The following is an 18,286-nucleotide window of genomic DNA, read 5'->3' on the forward strand; positions in this document are numbered from 1 at the left end:
AAGTCTGCCTATAATGAATTTCAGATGTCTATTTTATATATCCAATCTAGCTGTTAAATGTTATTACGGCTTGCCATACAGTGCAGCACTCCCAGGCTTCTACTTCAACATATCCAATCACAATCACTGATACTACACACCCAAAGGCGCTTTCGTCCAATCAAATCCGACGACGTTCACACACGTCATGCTAAGGAAGTGCGGGTGTGCAGAAGCAGTGGTGTGTGGGCCCTTGCCAGTTGTACCTGGCACATACGCAAACTAATTAAAAGATATTGTCATTAAAGAAATATTACATGTAGACAAAAACCTGCAGCCTGACAATGGGAGCGAATAACAGTACCCGCCGAGTGTCATTTGAGTCAGACGAAAACGAGAACATAACGGTGGTGAAGGGCATACGGGTGAGTGAAAGTACACAAACCTGTTTGGAGTTGAATTAAAAGGTGTTTCTTTACTTTCTCAAAGTGATATTTTTCAAATGACAAACATAAGCTGTGCAATTCTTGTTAGTTAGTGTTAGTGCTCGCTGACTTCAAGCAACCCGAGTTTAATGTAAACCTTTAAAAGAGGTTAGATTATTGTATTGTATAAAGATACACCGTTTTCACATGTAGTTAATAACTATTGCAGTGACAATGAGATTTAAAGATGAAACAGTTCTGAATGTCCTTGCAGGCATGTTGACGATGACGTCACTGTCCGCGTGCTCTGCTGTCATTGAATGAATGAAAGTAACTCTGGCCTGTTGCAGGTTTGGAAAAAGATGTTATCCTTTTGGGAGGTTTATTTTATTACGCCTACCTTTGTGAAAACGATAAATGAAGTGACACTCATTTTTGTGTATTTCTTAGGGACCTGTCACAAGTTTTCCTAATGTATGCAACTGTCAGCTGATGTTAAATATAGATAGAGAGGCTTTACTCGGTCAGATAAGGCTTTACTTAGCATGACTCTGTCTATTTTTATTCATTTGACGTGGAAACCAGGCAAGGTTAATGTTGACTTTGCATGAGTTGTAATCCTGTTTATACCAGTGTTTTAGGGGTTGCATAATGAGATTGAAAGACCAAGCTTTGTCTTCTGCAATTAAACACAGTGCATGTTTCAGCATAGGAGCAGTTTTGCAAAAATACTCATCATTGTTATCTTCTTAAAATAAAAAAAAAATAAAAAAAAGTTTTTAATAACCAGCCTGTACACAGTGCTTTAACAGAAAAGTCAACAAACACACTAACTCATTTGACATTTGCTTTAACCAAATGAAGTCTGTTGTGTGTATTTGGATTTTGTTATTTTGCTTTGTTTTGGACAGTCCTGTGTGTCAGTCATTGTGCAGTGATGTGGGGCTCACACAGCAACGGATGCTAATGTAAGTTGTGCATCTGTATGAGATGCGTAAATGACGAAGGCTAAATGTTGGTATTTGCCAACCTTTGAATTAGAACAGTCTGGAGGCGTGGCTGTGTAGAGCTGGGCACAGAGGAGGGCAGTGCAGAGACACAGCACCTAGATGAAGAGTGACAGCATATAATCAGAAACCTGCTCCATCCTGCATGTTTGTCTGGAGCCGTTGAAATGTTTTAGAACAAAACACTGTGAAAACAATCCAATAATAATGCCATATTTCTCTGTTTTGTGCTTCTTTATCAGTGGTTCTCTCTCTTTTTGTTCAGAGCAGCTTTAATTTTGACTTGACTGTAGATCTGTTTATTCATAACTATTGGATGTTAAAGTAACATGTTTTTATTTTAAAGCCATGTTGTCCAACTGAAACTTTTTTCCACTCCTTTTTCCTTTTGCAGCTTTCTGAGAATGTCATCAACCGCATGAGGGAACCTGTTTCTCCTCCCAAACCAAACCATGCCCCCACTCCACCACCTTCCAAGGCGCCTACCTTCACTCCCTCCCCTCTTCTCTTGCCAGTGCCTCCCCCGTTTGACCCGATCACCTCTTTACCTCCTCTGATAGAACTTGTTGCTCCTCCATCTCCTCCACCAGCTCAATCAGCCACAGAGGCTGTTGCAGCTCCATCTCCACCACCACCACCACCTCCTCCTCCTCCTCAACCTCAACCTCCCACAGAACAGGTAGCAGCACCGACCATTGTTGACATGGTGCTCCCATCCTCAGCACCACCAGCTGCTGCTAATACTGTTGCTGCTCCTGCTTTTGAGCCTGTGGCAGCACCTCCTCCTCCTCCTCCTCTTGCTCCTGCTGTTGCAGAGCCGGTAATTTTGCCTACATCTGTCCCTCCTGCTCCTCCTCCCTGTCATGCTCCCGCTGTGGTGGAAGAAATTGCTCTGCTTGCTCCTCCTCCCCTCGTAATTGAACCATCTCCACCTCCTCCCGTAATTCAGTCGGTTGCTTTGCCACCTTCAGTAATTGAAGCCATTGCTCCTGCTCATGTTATTGAATCCATTGCTCCTTTGTCTGTAGCCGAACCCGTGCCAGTTCCTCCTCCCTTGCTCATTGAACCCATCATTACTCCCCCCCTGCCCGAATCAGAACCCCTGTTCACCCCTGCTGTTTTTGAGCCTGCTACCATGCTGCCGCCACTTTTGCATCCTCCAGGTGACGCTTTGTCCCCACAGTCTGCTGAGCTATTTGCTGCCTCTTCCCTGCCTGAGTTTACTGCTCCTTGTGAACCAGTTGCACCTCCTCCTCAGCCCCCAGTGGTACCAGTAACCCCTGCTCCTGTCCCAGAGCCAGTGGTAGTCCCTGAGTCGAGTTTGCCTCCTCCTCCTCCTCCTCCACCACCTCCTGCACCAGCAGGTGAGTTATTTCAGTATACTAAAAATCATAATACATACTCCACTTTCAACAGCAAATGAATAGCGATAAAGTAAGGACAACCTATGAAAGATTTGTCCATCACATTTTCAAGCTTAAAAAATATGTGCAGCTGTGATTTCTGACCTATAGGAAGATGGACAAACTTCTGTCTTGTTTCTTCTAACACGCCACAGGAGGGATTCTTCTTTTAAAAAAACAAAGAAACAAATCATTTTTTTTCTCATTTGATTCTGAAACATGTGTGCCGCCTCTTTAGCATCCTGGTTAATTAACAGCCAAAGGTTGTGAGGGAATGAACTGTCCGAGGATTTATTTTAAGTCCAGCTTTATTGAATTTTAATGATGTTTTCATTGTGTGGGTGTTTTCTTTGAGCCACCTTAAGCTTTTTGTCTCCAACTTTTCTTACAGTTTGTAATTAGTCTTCATTTTAAAAACGGGCCCAGCTGTAGCCTTAGTCATATTATGATTCATTGCCATTCTCGTACTATTAATGAAAAGATTAATTCTTTCTTGTTACAGTCAGTGTTAATGAATTATTGCTGTAATTAGTGGCCCTCCATTATGCCTTGTCACTCTTGCTGTCAAAATAACCTGTGGTCAAGAGAGGTTTAGGCTGAACTTAGCAGCGGTTTACATTTTTATAAAAACCTCTGTAGTGTCCTCTTTGTTTTGAGGTCTGACTGTGCAGTGCTATTCTTTTGTTCAGTCTCATAAGTTTTTACCAGCTGCATTGTTGTGTTAGCATGCTAATGCTAGCGATCTTTATTATGCTCGTATCTTCACACTGCATGTAAATTTACCCAAAATGACCGTGATCTAGAAAAGCTTACGTGACATTCAATGAAGCAGTGAGTACAGTATGTTATTCTTCTTTTCTATAGTCCCTCAATTAAACAACTTTTATATGAGAGGGGAGGAGTCGGCCGGCCGTCCGGGCGATGTAAACAAACTGAAGATATGACTCGGAAAACTCGGAAAGCATCACAGACAGTGGGACTCGGGTGTTACACCCATTGTAGACAGTCATGACTCACAGAGTTCTTTTCAGAGGATATACTTGATTTCTATTACATTTAAGAGTGAAAAATCACATATTAAGACTTTATGAAGTACAAAGTCATTTTTAAGTAAATTCTTTTTTGTTAGTACTGGGTTTATTCGTCTATTTTTAGTCATATGAAAAATAATTGCGCAGTAGCTTCTTTCCTATGGATAATAAAGTTGATATTTCAGGGTTGCGTTACATGGTTTTAGTTATCAGAGTTTATGGTAGAGTCAGAAACACTGACAAACTTTCCACCTTTCCCTCCCCATCAGTAAGTTTTTTGCCTTATTGTTCTTAATGTGTGGGTGCACATCCCTTGTATCTTGACATATTCAGCAGAGGACATCTGAATGTTACTTATTCATTACAACGCACAGAACAGGGCGTGGGATGGGGGGGGGGGGGGGGGGGGGGGCGCTGGTTCCACAGAGGCTGGCACCAAGAGAGTGGGCAGGCTCCCCCATCCTTGACTGTGCTCAATCAGTAAGGTAATTAAAAAAGGGCCAACTTATGCCACGCCACACTGACTCCAGTGATTAAAACGACACCTCCGCAGTTTCACACAACAAACCACCGGGCCTCATTAAGGGACCGAGGTGGCCAGTCTGTGTGAGTGTGCTCCTTTTTTTATTTGGCCATAGGGCTTCTGTGATATGACATTGCATTTTGCACGAGCCAACTGCCTTTTAGTTTGAGCACATTAGTAAGACAATTGGATGATTAAAATAATTTATTCATTCACATTCCACACGAACACACATCTCGGCCAGTTTTACAACACAGTTTCATTTTTCCCCATGTTGAGTTTATTTCTTCATTGTTCATGCTAGTTAGTTTTTCAGATTCACAGATAACTTAAACCATATCTCATCTAATTCTGTATCAGGTTTTGGATTGAAGTATTTAATGTAATAATCATCAGGGGCTGCTTTCAAAGCATGACACAGTGTTTGTGATCAGTTATGGATGTTAGTTCCTCACTCACTGTTGGAGGACATGATGTCGTCATTAGTGCTTTGTGTTTTTATTTTCATACTTGACTCGTTTAGTTTGGGTGTCTCACGATTCGATTCAAATTTGATTCTTGGGGACATGATTTGATTCTGAATCTATTTTCGATTCATAAACGATTCTGGTTTCATGATTCAAAATCTATTTTTGAATTAGTATACATACTTCAGGATCTACTCCAGTCATCTGTGAGACTGGCTGAATTTCTTGCTGCTCCATTTGGCATTCTACTGAGTTAAAGACCTTTAAAAAAAAAAAAAAAAAAAAAAAAAAAATCGTTTTTTTGAAGTTATGAATTCTTTTTAAATCTTAGGCGATAAGAATCTCGATTTTTTACATAAATCCATTATTTTCCCACCTCTACTTTAAGTGTAGCAACTCAAAGTTTGACAGAGGCAAAGGTCTACCAGAACAAGGGGGAAAAGTTTAAAGAAATTACTGTTTTGACTGCTGCAGTATTAGTGACTGTAAGTGTGTGTTTTATTGGCTGTATTTTAAACATCGCTTGTTAGGTACAAGTGCTGTGTGTTGTCAAGAATGGAGTGAGTCAGTACATGTCATGATACAGTGGTTATGATTCAATATAATGTGATAAACAGTGATAATATTAACAGCACAATATATGCTTTTTTCAACTTTTTAAAAACTGTTTTTTAACGAGCATACTACCCTAAAAGGGTTATATGCCATCAGCACAGTGGGATTTGCATTTGTATTTATCACAGTTCATGTAACATCCAATGCTAAGTGCTACATTTTGTACTGTCCCAAAATGGAATTAAAATGTTCCTATAACAGAAAAAAACAAGTTCTTAACATTTAACTACAAAACAAAATGTTTTGTTTTCTTGAATCCACAATATTCACAACATATGTTTCAAGTCATGTTTCCTGAATGCATACAACCCATATTGATGGTTTACAGTTTTGTAGAGGACTGACTCCCTCAGGCTTTGGCCCTTATTGTACAGTATCACACAACAATAATGTTGGTTGACATTTACATCAGGTGTTTGTCTGCAAGGTCACCTCAGAGCTCATATGTATATGTCTACAAAGCAAGTTTTTTAAGGCGATTTAAAAAAAAAAAATCCACTTGGAATATTTATCAAGTGCGCTCTTTTTAAGTGACAAAATACAAATACAAAGCATGATGAATGTGAATGTGAATCTTGTTAAAAAAGTTGCAAAGTTCAGCCCAATCCTGAAAGGGTACGGCCGTAATGAGGCGGACATTGATTATGTGTATCCACGAGAGTTAGGTATCGAGTGAGGCTCTCTGCAGGTCAGCTGTCTCTAAATCATGGCCTGAGTCAGTATGTGTGCTGATTACGCCGTAGTCAAGGTTGAACCTCCTACACCTTCTCCAATGTGCTATAAATATTCATATGCCAGAGCCCACACACTGCGCTGGACTAATAGCCTGCTTTAAGATGTCTCCCAGGTGCAGCAGAGAGAATGGGAGAGCAGTGGAGACAAAGGAAACAATAGGAGGGATGTGAGTGAGTGTGTGAGAAACTTGTGAAATATATCACTCTCCTTTTTTTTTTAAGCAGACTTTTCTTGTCATCTTGGTAAAATGTAAAAATGATACGTTAGTTCCCTTTTCATAACATGAGATTGAATTAACAGGAAAGCATGTGAATAAAAGAGAAACCGAATTGGCACCTGCATGCCGGGGCTGGAAGCTTGCTCTTTGGGCTTTTTTTTTCTTTCGTTCTTATTTTGAACCTTGTGAAAGGTGTGCTGTGACTCAACTAAGCGCTAGCTAGAAACGTGAGGAAGTAGTAATGTTACAGATTATGCCCTCCATGCGGGTCCTGGGGTTAATGAAACTTCTGATGAGAAACGCAATTTGCCTTCATCTATTATCTCCACTGCCAATAGCCCGTGCTTCACTGCCTCTCCTCGTTCTCAATGGGTTTTTTTCCAATGGGTTCAGTGATTGGTGGAGACGGAAAGGAGAGGGACACGTCTAAAAAGATGATGAGTTTTTAATCTTTTTAACATTTACATGTCCTACTCAGGATTGACACGGGCGCTGTCGATCTGGAATTGTCTCTGACCCTAACCAGCCTTGCTCAAGGACCCCAGACAGTGTTTATCATATCAGAACCTGTTCTCCGGTTGACCTTGCGGGCTTGCTAGATATCTGAAGCCTCTCTGCAGGGCTGAAGAGGATCTGGCGATAGCAGAGGAGTTGCTGAGGTTTGCCTGAACTTAAAGGACTTTTATATAATTTCACTTTCCGTTGTGCGTTGCCTGCGGGTGTGCGTTTTCAATAAGTCTGAATATTCGAAGGGCATTTGATTGTGACGTGTAAATCTTACCTTGTGGAAAGAGTTCATACTGATAGGGCTTGAACTCTGATGGGTTTGGTGTCCATGAAAGTCATGCATTCCTAAATTAATCGCTTCTTGTAGTCACAATCAGCATTAGCTTGTGATTTAGTACAGCCTTGATGCTGTGAACGGATTTAAATGCTTGCAAAGACCCGTTTTGTCAAGAGTGTTGGCAATAACGACCAAATTAAATATCACTTCTTTTGCCCTTGTGTGAGAAACTCGGTGAATAGCCATTGGTGCCCGTGATGCACTGGTCAGGTTTTTAATAACATTTTAATGAAATATCAGGCTTTATTATCTGTGCAATGCTTTGCTATGCTGGCTTCAATTTTTCCATAGCATTTCCACTTGCTACTGAACAAGATGGCAGTTAGGAGTTAGGATTTCAGTTGCACAGGTTGTCTAACAGTTTAAAAGCTGTAATTAGACACTCCTCTACAGTTAGATCAATGGTGCTTCAGGCAATGGTGCTGTCAGACGAGATGAAAATGATTTTCTCATGAAATGGACAGTATAACGGCAGTCTTGATCTATAATGATTGAACAGTATGCAGTGGAAAGTTGTCTACTATCTTTCACTTCGCATGCACTAGTGACTTCATTTGACTGCATGTCAGAAGAAACAGGTTATACCAAAGTTACTTTAACCTTGACCTGCTTATTCATCCTCTTTACTTTGTAGAGCAGACAACAGAATACTTCCAAGAGTCAAATTACAAAGTAGGGACTGTAACTTTGCTGCTAAAGGATGTTAAAATAAAGGTTTAACAAAGACTATACTTCACACCGTGTAAAGTCTTAATGCCAATCAGATTTAGCTGGACTTCAGGTTTTGCGTGCATGTCCACTTACTACACGTTACCAGGTAATAATAGACTCTGACAAAAGGGATTATCCCGTCTAACAAATGCAGTGGGAGAGTAATCTTGACACACGCAGACACCCACCACACACACACTGCAGTGTTGCAGCACACGGCATGACACTTTTACCTTCAGAGCACGTTTTTGTCGGGTCGCAAGCTGGCATCTTTACTTTCATGCTTAATTACCTGCCAAGATAGAGCGGTGGGGACATGGAATCGTATGTGTATGATGTCCCCTGACATGAATATATGTAGATAGGGTGGTGCATTGCTGGGATTTGAGAAAGGAGGATGTGTGTACTGTACATTTTGTGTGTGTGTGTGTGTGTGTGTGTGTGAAAAAACAATATAGGATTTTTCTAATGTGTTAATACTTTATCTTGTGGCATGCACACACACTACTTTTCAGAAACTGAAGACAGAAATTGTTAGTCACAAACACTCGGAATCTAAAGCTTTAGTTTTTTCAAATTTTCAAATTCAATTTTGCTGCAAGAGTCAAACAACTTTTTATTAGTTTTTATTAGTATTAGTTTTATTAGATACAAGATAGATACAAGTGAAAAATGTCAATTTCCTTTATCTCAAAGTGATGTCATCAAATTGCTTTAAAATTATTGTGCTTGACCATCTGTCCAAAATCCATGTATACATAATTCAACTTTTACACTGAAATAAAAAGGGAAAACTGCATGCATGACTGGCTAATACTGAGGAATAATTAGCATTTTTGATTTAAGAATAACAAATAATGACTGCCAATGAATTGTCAGTCATTCTACCCATTTGTCAACTAATAGTTGCAGCTTTGGTAACAACCCAGCCAGACCAATCTGGACCTCACACTTAATCATTATATTTTACATGTTAATTTTGAACAACACATTTTCTGATTAATGCAGATTTTCCAACACTTGTTTGAAAAACACCCACCTACCTTTTTCTCGCTCTAACCTCTTTATACAATAGGACTCTATTCAGTGGCCAAACAAACACAATATGCCTGTCAGCGAACAATAGCTGTTTACTTTAAAAAAAGAAAAAAAAAGAGAAAAAAAAAACCACCTCTCTCATTTCTCTTCTCCCCAGTTGATGAAGAGGCCCTCAGGAAGAAGATCACTGCTGAGCTGCACGAGGGCTTGGAGCAGGACAGAGCCAAGGCAGAGCAAGAGCTGCAAGCCTGGTTAGACTCAAACAGAGACACACACACACACACACACACACACACACACACACACACACACACACAATGTTTTTGTGCTGAATGATAGTATTTTTTTGTATAATCTTCAGAAACGTTTAGACTTTCCACACCTTTTCTTCCTTGGATCAGCATTGTCACGCTACCAGATTTTGAGCTTTGCTAAAAATCAAACAATATAAATACCTTTTTTGATACCATGGCAACAAAAAGAGAAGTCCTTGGCACCCAATATTCAGTTATTCCTTGTTTTAAATTATCATAAACTGCAGGCACAACTCCTGCACACTTGCAAATTGCACGAAAATGTTGCCAACGTCTATTTGTGTAATTTGGGAAGTGCTCTCTCCTTTCTGTGGCAGCTTTTGGTTAAAGGTGTGACTGTAGATCTGAAGTCTTTTTTGAAAGCACTGGTACTCTTTCATACTATCGATTCTATTGTTTTAAAACATGTGGTGTCTGAAAATATCAAAATATCGACAAGTATTGGATATTTTACAACCTGACGTTGGATAGTGATATATTGAATCAGGTACCCTGCAAAAGTGTCAATTCCAATACCAGGATTACTTTAGAAACCTGAGACATTTCCAGATGTTACCATTTCCCACTTTCATTAATAGTCAAAAAGGTCAGCACCAGTCTTTCCGATCCCCGTTGTGTTTCCAATCTATCCCTCTTCCGAAGCACATCAGCACTTTTTCCTCCCTCTGTCTCTGCTCCTCTTATTCTCTCCGGATCAATTAATCATGCCTGAGAGTGGAGGGCCCTATCCTGAGGTAATTTCCTGGGTGTTGAGTTGGTGATACATTAGCCCTGCCTGATGAAGAAACGCACACTTCATGTAAGGAGTACATTTCTCGTCCTCTCCCATTCTTTCTTTCCTTTTTTTTACCCTAAAGAAGCAGGTGCATCGGCCATAATGTCCAATAATCATGTTGCCCCTCCTCTTTAATAGGCCTGGATGATCTACATCAGACCCTGGAGAATGAACATCTCTGATTAACCATTAAACACACTCTTCTACTGTATGCAGGAGAACAAAAAACAACCTTTCCATATCCAGGAGGACTTAGCATTAGCCAAGCCTTCAGCCTCGCTTTTGAGGCCCTTCATGAAAAGAGAAATGAACGAGTGGTTTTCAGAAATCTTTTTTCTATTGATTTTCTTTTCCCTTTGCTGTTTTTTTTTTATGTAACTACTTCCTGCAGTTCACTTATTGATGTCTGCTCAGAGAAGTAAGTGCTTCAAAATAATGCCCTCCTTGCAAATAATTGAAATCATAGCAGCTTTTAAGCCCTCGATTTTATGTTTGAGCTCGGCGCAGTCCGTGTTTTCACTTAAGAAGACTTAACTGAACATGAAATGGTAAATAAGCAATCATCAGTTTGCCACTTGTGTGTGTATGTCAGTATGTAGATTCATATTCATTTCACTTTTGATGTGGTCTTTTGTGAGGTTTGGTTTTTTCTTCTGATCGTTTGGCACAATTTATTTTCATTCTACTCCATTTCTGTAGTTGTGAGTGTGTATTATGAGTCTGTGTTTGTCCTTTTTCCATTCCTAATAATAGAGTTTGTCAGGGTGCATTCATTCAAGAGGGGCTTCAAAGGTGCTGCTCAGTGTTTCATTTTCTAGAATCAATCAAGTCGTGGAAAATGAAAATACAATGTAATGAAATATAAATCACTAAAATGTTTACCGGTCCTTAAATTAAATATACGTTTAATTTGATTTGACAATAGCTGACATAAGCAGTATGTTCATGTTGTGTGGCTAGGATCTGATCAAATTCTAAGCCATGCAATATCAGGTTGTTGCTTACTTCTACATTCAGTATAGAGTTTCCTTATTATTGTATATTTAAAATCCATGTTGATAAGATTAGTAGAACTAGCTTATTCTGCTGACTTAAACATTCTTTTTGTGTAGTGGCTTTTTTTGTTTTTCCATTTTTGTGCAGAACAGACCACTCCCAAGATTTTCACCACCACATTTTCTTTTGGGATTCACAATATTTAGCACATTGGGTGGTTCGTATAAACATCATATCACTTCTACATCACAACCACCTGTGACCAAATGTTAGCAATCAATCTGAAAGTACAGTGCTCGTTTCTTTCTGGCCCAGCATGTTTGTGAAAGTTTAATTTATACTACTTGCGATTTATCACATTCAACTTTCCACCAAAACAACTGAACGTATAATGATAGAAATGTGAGTGATTTACAATGGAATAAACATGAAGTGTTGAGTATATAAATGTAGATTTTATACATAAAATTACAAATATTTAGCTTGGGCATATGCTCATTCTTGTGTGTCATGTGAGTTGAATATGAAAAATGTAAAACTTTGCTTTCAATCTTAAACACCACCGTCCTTCAGAACTGAAAATGTCATCCACTTCTTTTTCCTCCACTGTTGAACTTTTCTGTTCATTTGATGTAATTGCAGATAAGGCGACTTCTTCTTTCTTTTAATTGATATAGATTTTCTTCTTCTTCTGTGCTGTCAAAGTATTATTAAATTGCATTGGTATTTCACCTTCTCACAGTGTAGGCAGCAATTACAGAGTTTTTGGTTGAGGAAGGCAGAGGGGGCGCTATGATTGGGGCCTTCGCTGTGGTGGAAGACAATTTTTAAAAAAATGTTGTAAAAGGTACAATTGTGTGTGTGTGTATGTCAAAGCTCAGCTAACAAGCCTGCACAGTGGCTCACTAGTTACAGAACCCTGCAGTGAAAGTGCTGCACAGCTTGAACACAGGGAAATGGAATAATGTGTGAACCCCCAGGTCAGTGGGAGAGAACACACAAACATGTACACACATGAGATACATGATTCCAAAATCTCAAGGTCATGTCCAACTCAAACAATTGCACCTGCAGTTTGTTAAAATTCACCCATATGTTTGCTTCTTTCTTCTTTGCCAAGCACTTACTGCTAAATTATGCATGTTGTTTCTCATTGCAACAAAAGCATAAAAATGACGTCTTATTAAATGACATCAGACATCCATGAGGCAAACGAACATGTTCAGTTTTCCTTTGTGTAAAATCTAATTATTTGCACACATATTGTAATTACTTAATTCTATTCCGTGCAATATTGCACCCTAGTGTAATTTTGAAGAAAAGAGTAGTTTAGATTAGGCAGCATTTCTTCTGATTGGCTTTAAGGCTGGACCATAACCCCAGAGATCTGGCTTTGCATGTTTTGCTTGGGTACTAGTGAAGTAAAGGCTCTGTGAGGAGTTCATTTGGGTGCAGCCTAAACTCATTTGTAGCGAGGAGCGGCTGCAGGGAGCAGATTTGCCTCTACCGCTTCTCTGTGAAGCATCAGAGCAGAACGACTCGGCGAAAGGGACGAGAGAGCAAGAGGGACGGAGGGAGAGAACTCGTACACCATCCTGACTCTTCTCCCTGTATCTAACTTGTGCTGCGTCACCATTGTCCAATCTCCTAAGAAATCTACTGTCTGTGGTTTGTCAAATATTCAAAATAGTCTTTAAGTTTTCTACTAACTGAATTAGCATAATCCTTGTGTTTAAATGCTGCAAGGCACCTTGACAGCTGTTCTAAATAATCATCATCAGGGCTCTAAACTTATTCCTCTGACTGACTATAGAGACTATGTGCTCTGTCTCTTTTAAATGACTTTATGCTGAGTGCGAAGTGACAATGATTTCCAACCTTAGAACTTAACCCTTTTCACACTCATATTTGTGAAGTCAAACGGTAGTATACATCTTTTTTGTTTCTTCTGCAGAGAAGGGGCTTTTCTAAATTAAAGACCTCATGACACTGTCCTTTGTTTCCCCACACACTTAATTTTATCCCGGTCCCAGTGTTTCATAACAGCCACAGACAGGTGTGAGGTGTGTGTGTGTGTGTGTGTGTGTGTGTGTGTCAGGGAGAGTGCATAGCTCCATAAAATATTCATGGGCAGCATTCAGCGGCATTATTCCTAACATCAATATTGCATCGGTCCTTTAAATGCCTTTGTTTCAGTCGGCACTGTTATGCAGGTCTGTCAGAATCCATCCTGCCAGGCACACTGTATTGAGAAACATCTTATGATGATGACAGCTAGACAACAGGAAACATTATGAGGTGAAGAGCTGAGGAGAGAGACAGCAGGTAAAAGGAGATGAGACAGAAGACATGCATTTTTATATTCCTATGTTTTGAGATTTTTGCTGGGGTAAAGACATTTAAATAGTTCTGTGGTGGTGATAATGAAGTCAATTGGCTGTTAAAAGCACTGACTTCATATCATTTGGGACCATGTTTACATTTGGCAAGAATATCCTCGTTTTCTATCCAGTACTGACCAAACATCAGCCATTTATCTTTGGAAGACTTCCCTTTTTTTTTTCTTTCCACATACATAGGTGGTGTCTTTTTTTTTTTCCTTTCCTGGTCTGACTCGACCATTCTCTTCCTCAAAGATCCCCTCTCCTTCCCGGTGCCAATCTTTCAGCGCCGAATGAAAAATGCGTCCAATATCCCAGGGACAGGGCAATAATGACTGGAACGCAATAGTGGTGAAGCAGACAGATAGCATCCAGCTAGTGATAGCAGTCTTTGCTTGGGTTAGCACTTGTGAAGAAGTGAGAAGAAGGACTTTTTTGCAAGGCTGTCCATTTACTTTTTCAGAATGTAGCTTTGGGTCAATATTACACTTGATATTTGGTGAGAGTGTCTTATAATTCTTTTTTTTCAAGGACAACAAAATATAGCTTTTTTTCACTTTCTTAATTGGAAACGGCCCAAAGAAGACATTAGTAAGTGGATATATACAGTATACCTTTTAAATAGCTTTTTACATTATTAGGTAACCTTGATCAATTTGTCTTCACTACCTAAAACAAAAGGACCTCTTTAAAGAGAATTCTGGATTTCCTTAACCTTTCAACAGAGGTTAGGATACACTTTGATACTAAGTGGAAATTCATTCAACATCGCCTTATACTGGAATATATAAGCCTTTTAAAAAAAAATAACTGATAGACCGACTTTTTTGCTCTTGGTAACAATTCTTCTTAGCCAATCCCGGTGATGAATTTTTGATAATTTATTAGTTATTTGTTAGCAAAATTCCAGCAATTTGGCATAGCTTAAACAGGAAAGTCCCACCAGTGACAAAACGATTTATATAGTATGCCAGACTTCAGTTTAGGTGGACAGCACAAGTTTTGTCATACGAGGTTAATAGGTAAAGCCTAGAATGAAGGAAACATTGGCATCTTTACATTTCACTTTTAATTACTTGCTACATTATAATAATCTATGTGCAGATTAAACTTAAAACATGTTTGGGCAAAATAGTTGTTTGCCGCATTAGTAAAAGACAACAGATACGTTTTCTTGAGTAAAGGCAGCTAGGTGCATTAGCAGTGCAGGCAGGTGTGTATCGTAGGGAAATGGTGAATGTAAAAGGCCATTAGGAGGCTCCCTGTGTGTCTCTTGTGTGTGAGAGTCAGAGCCAGATGATGGATGGAGTGTGCTGACGTGCGCAGCCCAGTGGACTGTGAGACTGGACATGGCTGGTCTCTCTCCGTCTCCCTCCATCTCTTGCTCCCACTCTCTGCCTCGCTCCCTCTTTGCTTCACTTCCTCAGGGCCAAACATGTCATGTCGCTGCCGCTTACTCCTGCTTCTTCCTCTCTCCCTCTGTTTCGCCGTCTTTCTGTCTCAGCTGCTCTCTGACATTTAGTGGCGTTGCGGGGCAAATGGCAGCTTTAAGACGTCAGGCACATTTTTATTAAAGCTTACCTGTTGTCTGTTCAAAGCCAGAGGCACGGTATGGTGATCAGTTAGATGAGTCTGTCCATCATGATTCCTCAGTGCCTTCATTTTTGAATTTTCACAGGTGAATGTACAGATTATAATTTTAAAATAGAATAGAAAAAAAAAACATTCACATTGGCATATCAGTGTGTGCTTTTATATACCGGTAAATATCAATAAAAACATTCTGTAACAATTAGCCCTGCACAATATGAAAAAAATGTACCGCTATATTGGTGACAGTCTGTGGGTAGCTTATATTTAGCTTGAGCTTCATCTAAATGTTGTTAAAACTTGGTCAATAAACCCAGGCCTCCATTTGAGGGGTAAAACGTACAAGTGAGAAAGCATTGCTGATTTACATAAAATAACTTTTCCGTTTCATTGCGTTCAATTTTGACTTTTGCGATTGTGTTTATTGTGGTGAAAATGTCAATACCTAGACCTACTACCCACAGTAACACCACTAAGGCAGTATCTGAGGCTTGTACTGATACTGTTAGCATTATTGGTTCAACTCCATTGTTTTTTCAAGGTTCTACTGTAGGTTAGGTCATTTCTATGGATTTGGTTGTTGTTAAGATGCTAATGTTGTTAAATGGTAATTCAAAATAGGGTTGGGAATCACAATGTAACTCATCATACAATTTGTCATTCGTTGCCGACCATATCGATAATATGACTATAAAATGATGGTGCAATAGTTGATATATATTGTAAGAGAATCATAACAACGGATTAAGTGAAGTATTTATTAAAATAAAGTTAAATAAAGGATTTATGGACTTCTTTACTGACAGTTGGTGTCTTTTCCACAGCTGCTGATACTGGTATCTTTATCCAAACAGCCTTATACATTAATGCGTTAATCAGAAACAATGTTCATGTAATACAGGTAATTCACCGTTCAGAAACATCTGCTTTGGTTTACTAGTGCTTCCACTATCTTCACTATTCCAGTAAAAGTAGACGATGACAATAAAAGCTGATATTTTCACTGTGAAGGAATTTTGTACTGAACTACTTTCTTATCAGTGGAATAGGTCACAAAACAGTCAACATTCACCATCACTCTCAGCTCAGTCAGCCTCCTTCTCATCCCGGCTGTCTGTCAGAGCTGTCTTTGGCTCTTTCTCTGGCAGAACTTTATTAAGATCCTCTCCGTCTTTATTCAGTCTGTCATATTTCACTCAGGCACTCGCTCTCCCTGTTCTCTGTTTATTTTACCTCGCCACCACTGTTTGATTCCTTGCAGAGAGACTTTCAGGGTTTCAGGGACGTTCCTGCTCTTCTCCAATCAAGCACACTGTCGCAGAGTAGTAGGGAGTGTGTTGCTAGGCAACAACAAGAACCCAGTGACAGGGTTCAAATGTTGGTCTCGTGTCTGCTGAGAGCGTTCTGCCTCCGTCTGTATCACTGCTTCTTTAGATTGATGTCTATTGTTTTGAGGAGATGGTTGTGCCTGTTATATATTTAGTCAAATTTCTCTTCTTTAAATGAATTTTAGTTACTTTGTCAGAGTTCAACTACAAACTTTTCTTCCACTGTTTAGTAAGTTGGACTCCTCGATGTTGCCCACTTTTTGTTCACTGCTGAATAGCAAGGACATGTGTATGGATTACTCTGACATTAAGGTTGAAAATCAATAAACGGGTGTATTGGCCTATATATGCTTCATTAGCACTGTAATCACATTTGTGACCTTTTAATTCTTCGGGGAGACACTTTTAGAACTGCAGCATGCAGTGTAGCATTTGAAGAGGGTTGAGGTTTTAAACACCAAAGTTACTTAAATAAGTCATAAAATATAATGATTAATGCTCTGAAAATGAAGATATATATGAGTCTATTTACTATCTGTGCTTGATATGGATTATGTTTTACTATATTAAGCAACAGATGCTTTGAGATGTTTCAAATTTTTCAATGTAGCTTAGGGTTGGATCGAAGTTAAGAATCCGCGAAAAATCTATTTTATAGAACTTCTAAAGATATAGACATCTTAAGGCATCACAAATGGATTGCAGTGCAGTTGGCAGTGCACCATACTTGGATAATGCATCTCTGTGCATTGGAAATTTGAGTAGCCAGGTATGCGTTATAGGGTTAGCTGAAGGGATGCCATGAAGTCCTTTTTTTTTCTAAAGTGACATCCGTTTGTGTAGTTTATTTTAGCACATCATAGATGAATATCCTTGGTTAAAAAAAAAGAAATAAAGTGTACATTTTATTAATCATGTGAAATGTCAATGCTCCACAGGCTGGATTCAGAGAAGGCCCGATCAGCAGCGCAGGCTCAGACTGAAGCACAGTCCCAGGTTCAGGATGAAGTGTCCAGGATCCTGTCAGTGGAGAGAGCCGTGGCCCAGGAGAGCCTGCAGCAGGCTGTGCTCAGGGAGAGGATCGCCACTGAGGACGAGAAATTCCGCGCTCAACTCTTTGTAAGTCTTTCCCCAGATTACCCTAAATGAATGGCATTGTTTGTGAGCCTAACCTCCTCATTTATTTAGACAAAAATGTCTGTACATATTTCTATTCATTTGGCTGTCCTACACCACAGTGTCAAAAATAAAATATATTAAAGTCCCTGGTCACCCCAATCCCCAAAACATTTCTAACTGTTATTTATGATCTTATACTTAATACCAACTTTCTTTAAGTTTTAGATATGACTTCTTAATCATTTGAGAAATGTTGTCCTGTTTCTGAAACACTTCTCACATTGGATGTTAAGTGGGCGGGATTAACTCTGAGATTTATAACGTAATTCATTCATTTTAAACCAATAATAATACATACATCCATATCCCACCCAATCAAGTGCAACAAAACTACTCTGCTCCTCTTAAACTTCCTCTAGAGTCTCAGCCAGCTCCTCACTGCATCACCTTTAGCAATTAGTTGCCTAACTACATGCTGCCTGTAATCTATCTGTATACTACATCTATCCATTTATCTATCGGATCTATCTATCTACTCATATCTGATCTATTGATCTGATCTCTCTCCTTCTCTCCACTCTCCGCTCTTTGCTTATTCATGCTCGTGTGTGCCATTCACATCCAGATTCAACCAGATTTGCTTACACCCTGAGGGATGTCTGCCTCACTCTGCCTGTCCACTGAAAGCCAACAGTTCGGCTAGAGTCGCTCCGCACAGCTCAGCTGGTCAATCGTGTGGAATTTAAGTTTCTATTTAAACAACCTTATTATACTTACAATATTTAAGC

At 39.5% G+C, this 18,286-nt stretch overlaps 1 protein-coding gene across 3 annotated transcripts in view; it reads left to right on the plus strand.

Moving 5' to 3' along the window:
• Nucleotides 1–172: 172 nt before the first annotated feature.
• Nucleotides 173–18,286, plus strand: part of chchd3a (coiled-coil-helix-coiled-coil-helix domain containing 3a) — a 62,764-nt gene continuing 44,650 nt past the window's right edge. For 2 of the 3 annotated variants that reach the window (XM_061029420.1, XM_061029421.1), the window contains exons 1-5: nucleotides 173–404; nucleotides 1,806–2,090; nucleotides 2,670–2,775; nucleotides 9,153–9,246; nucleotides 17,318–17,498. In XM_061029420.1, coding sequence (XP_060885403.1) covers nucleotides 324–404; nucleotides 1,806–2,090; nucleotides 2,670–2,775; nucleotides 9,153–9,246; nucleotides 17,318–17,498 — 747 coding nt within the window. In that variant the 5' untranslated portion in view covers nucleotides 173–323. The remainder of the gene's footprint in view (nucleotides 405–1,805; nucleotides 2,091–2,669; nucleotides 2,776–9,152; nucleotides 9,247–17,317; nucleotides 17,499–18,286) is intronic. The other variant, XM_061029422.1, reaches the window with a different exon arrangement.

This window comes from Labrus mixtus, chromosome 22 (genome assembly GCF_963584025.1).
Source record: "Labrus mixtus chromosome 22, fLabMix1.1, whole genome shotgun sequence".
Taxonomy (NCBI): domain Eukaryota; kingdom Metazoa; phylum Chordata; class Actinopteri; order Labriformes; family Labridae; genus Labrus; species Labrus mixtus.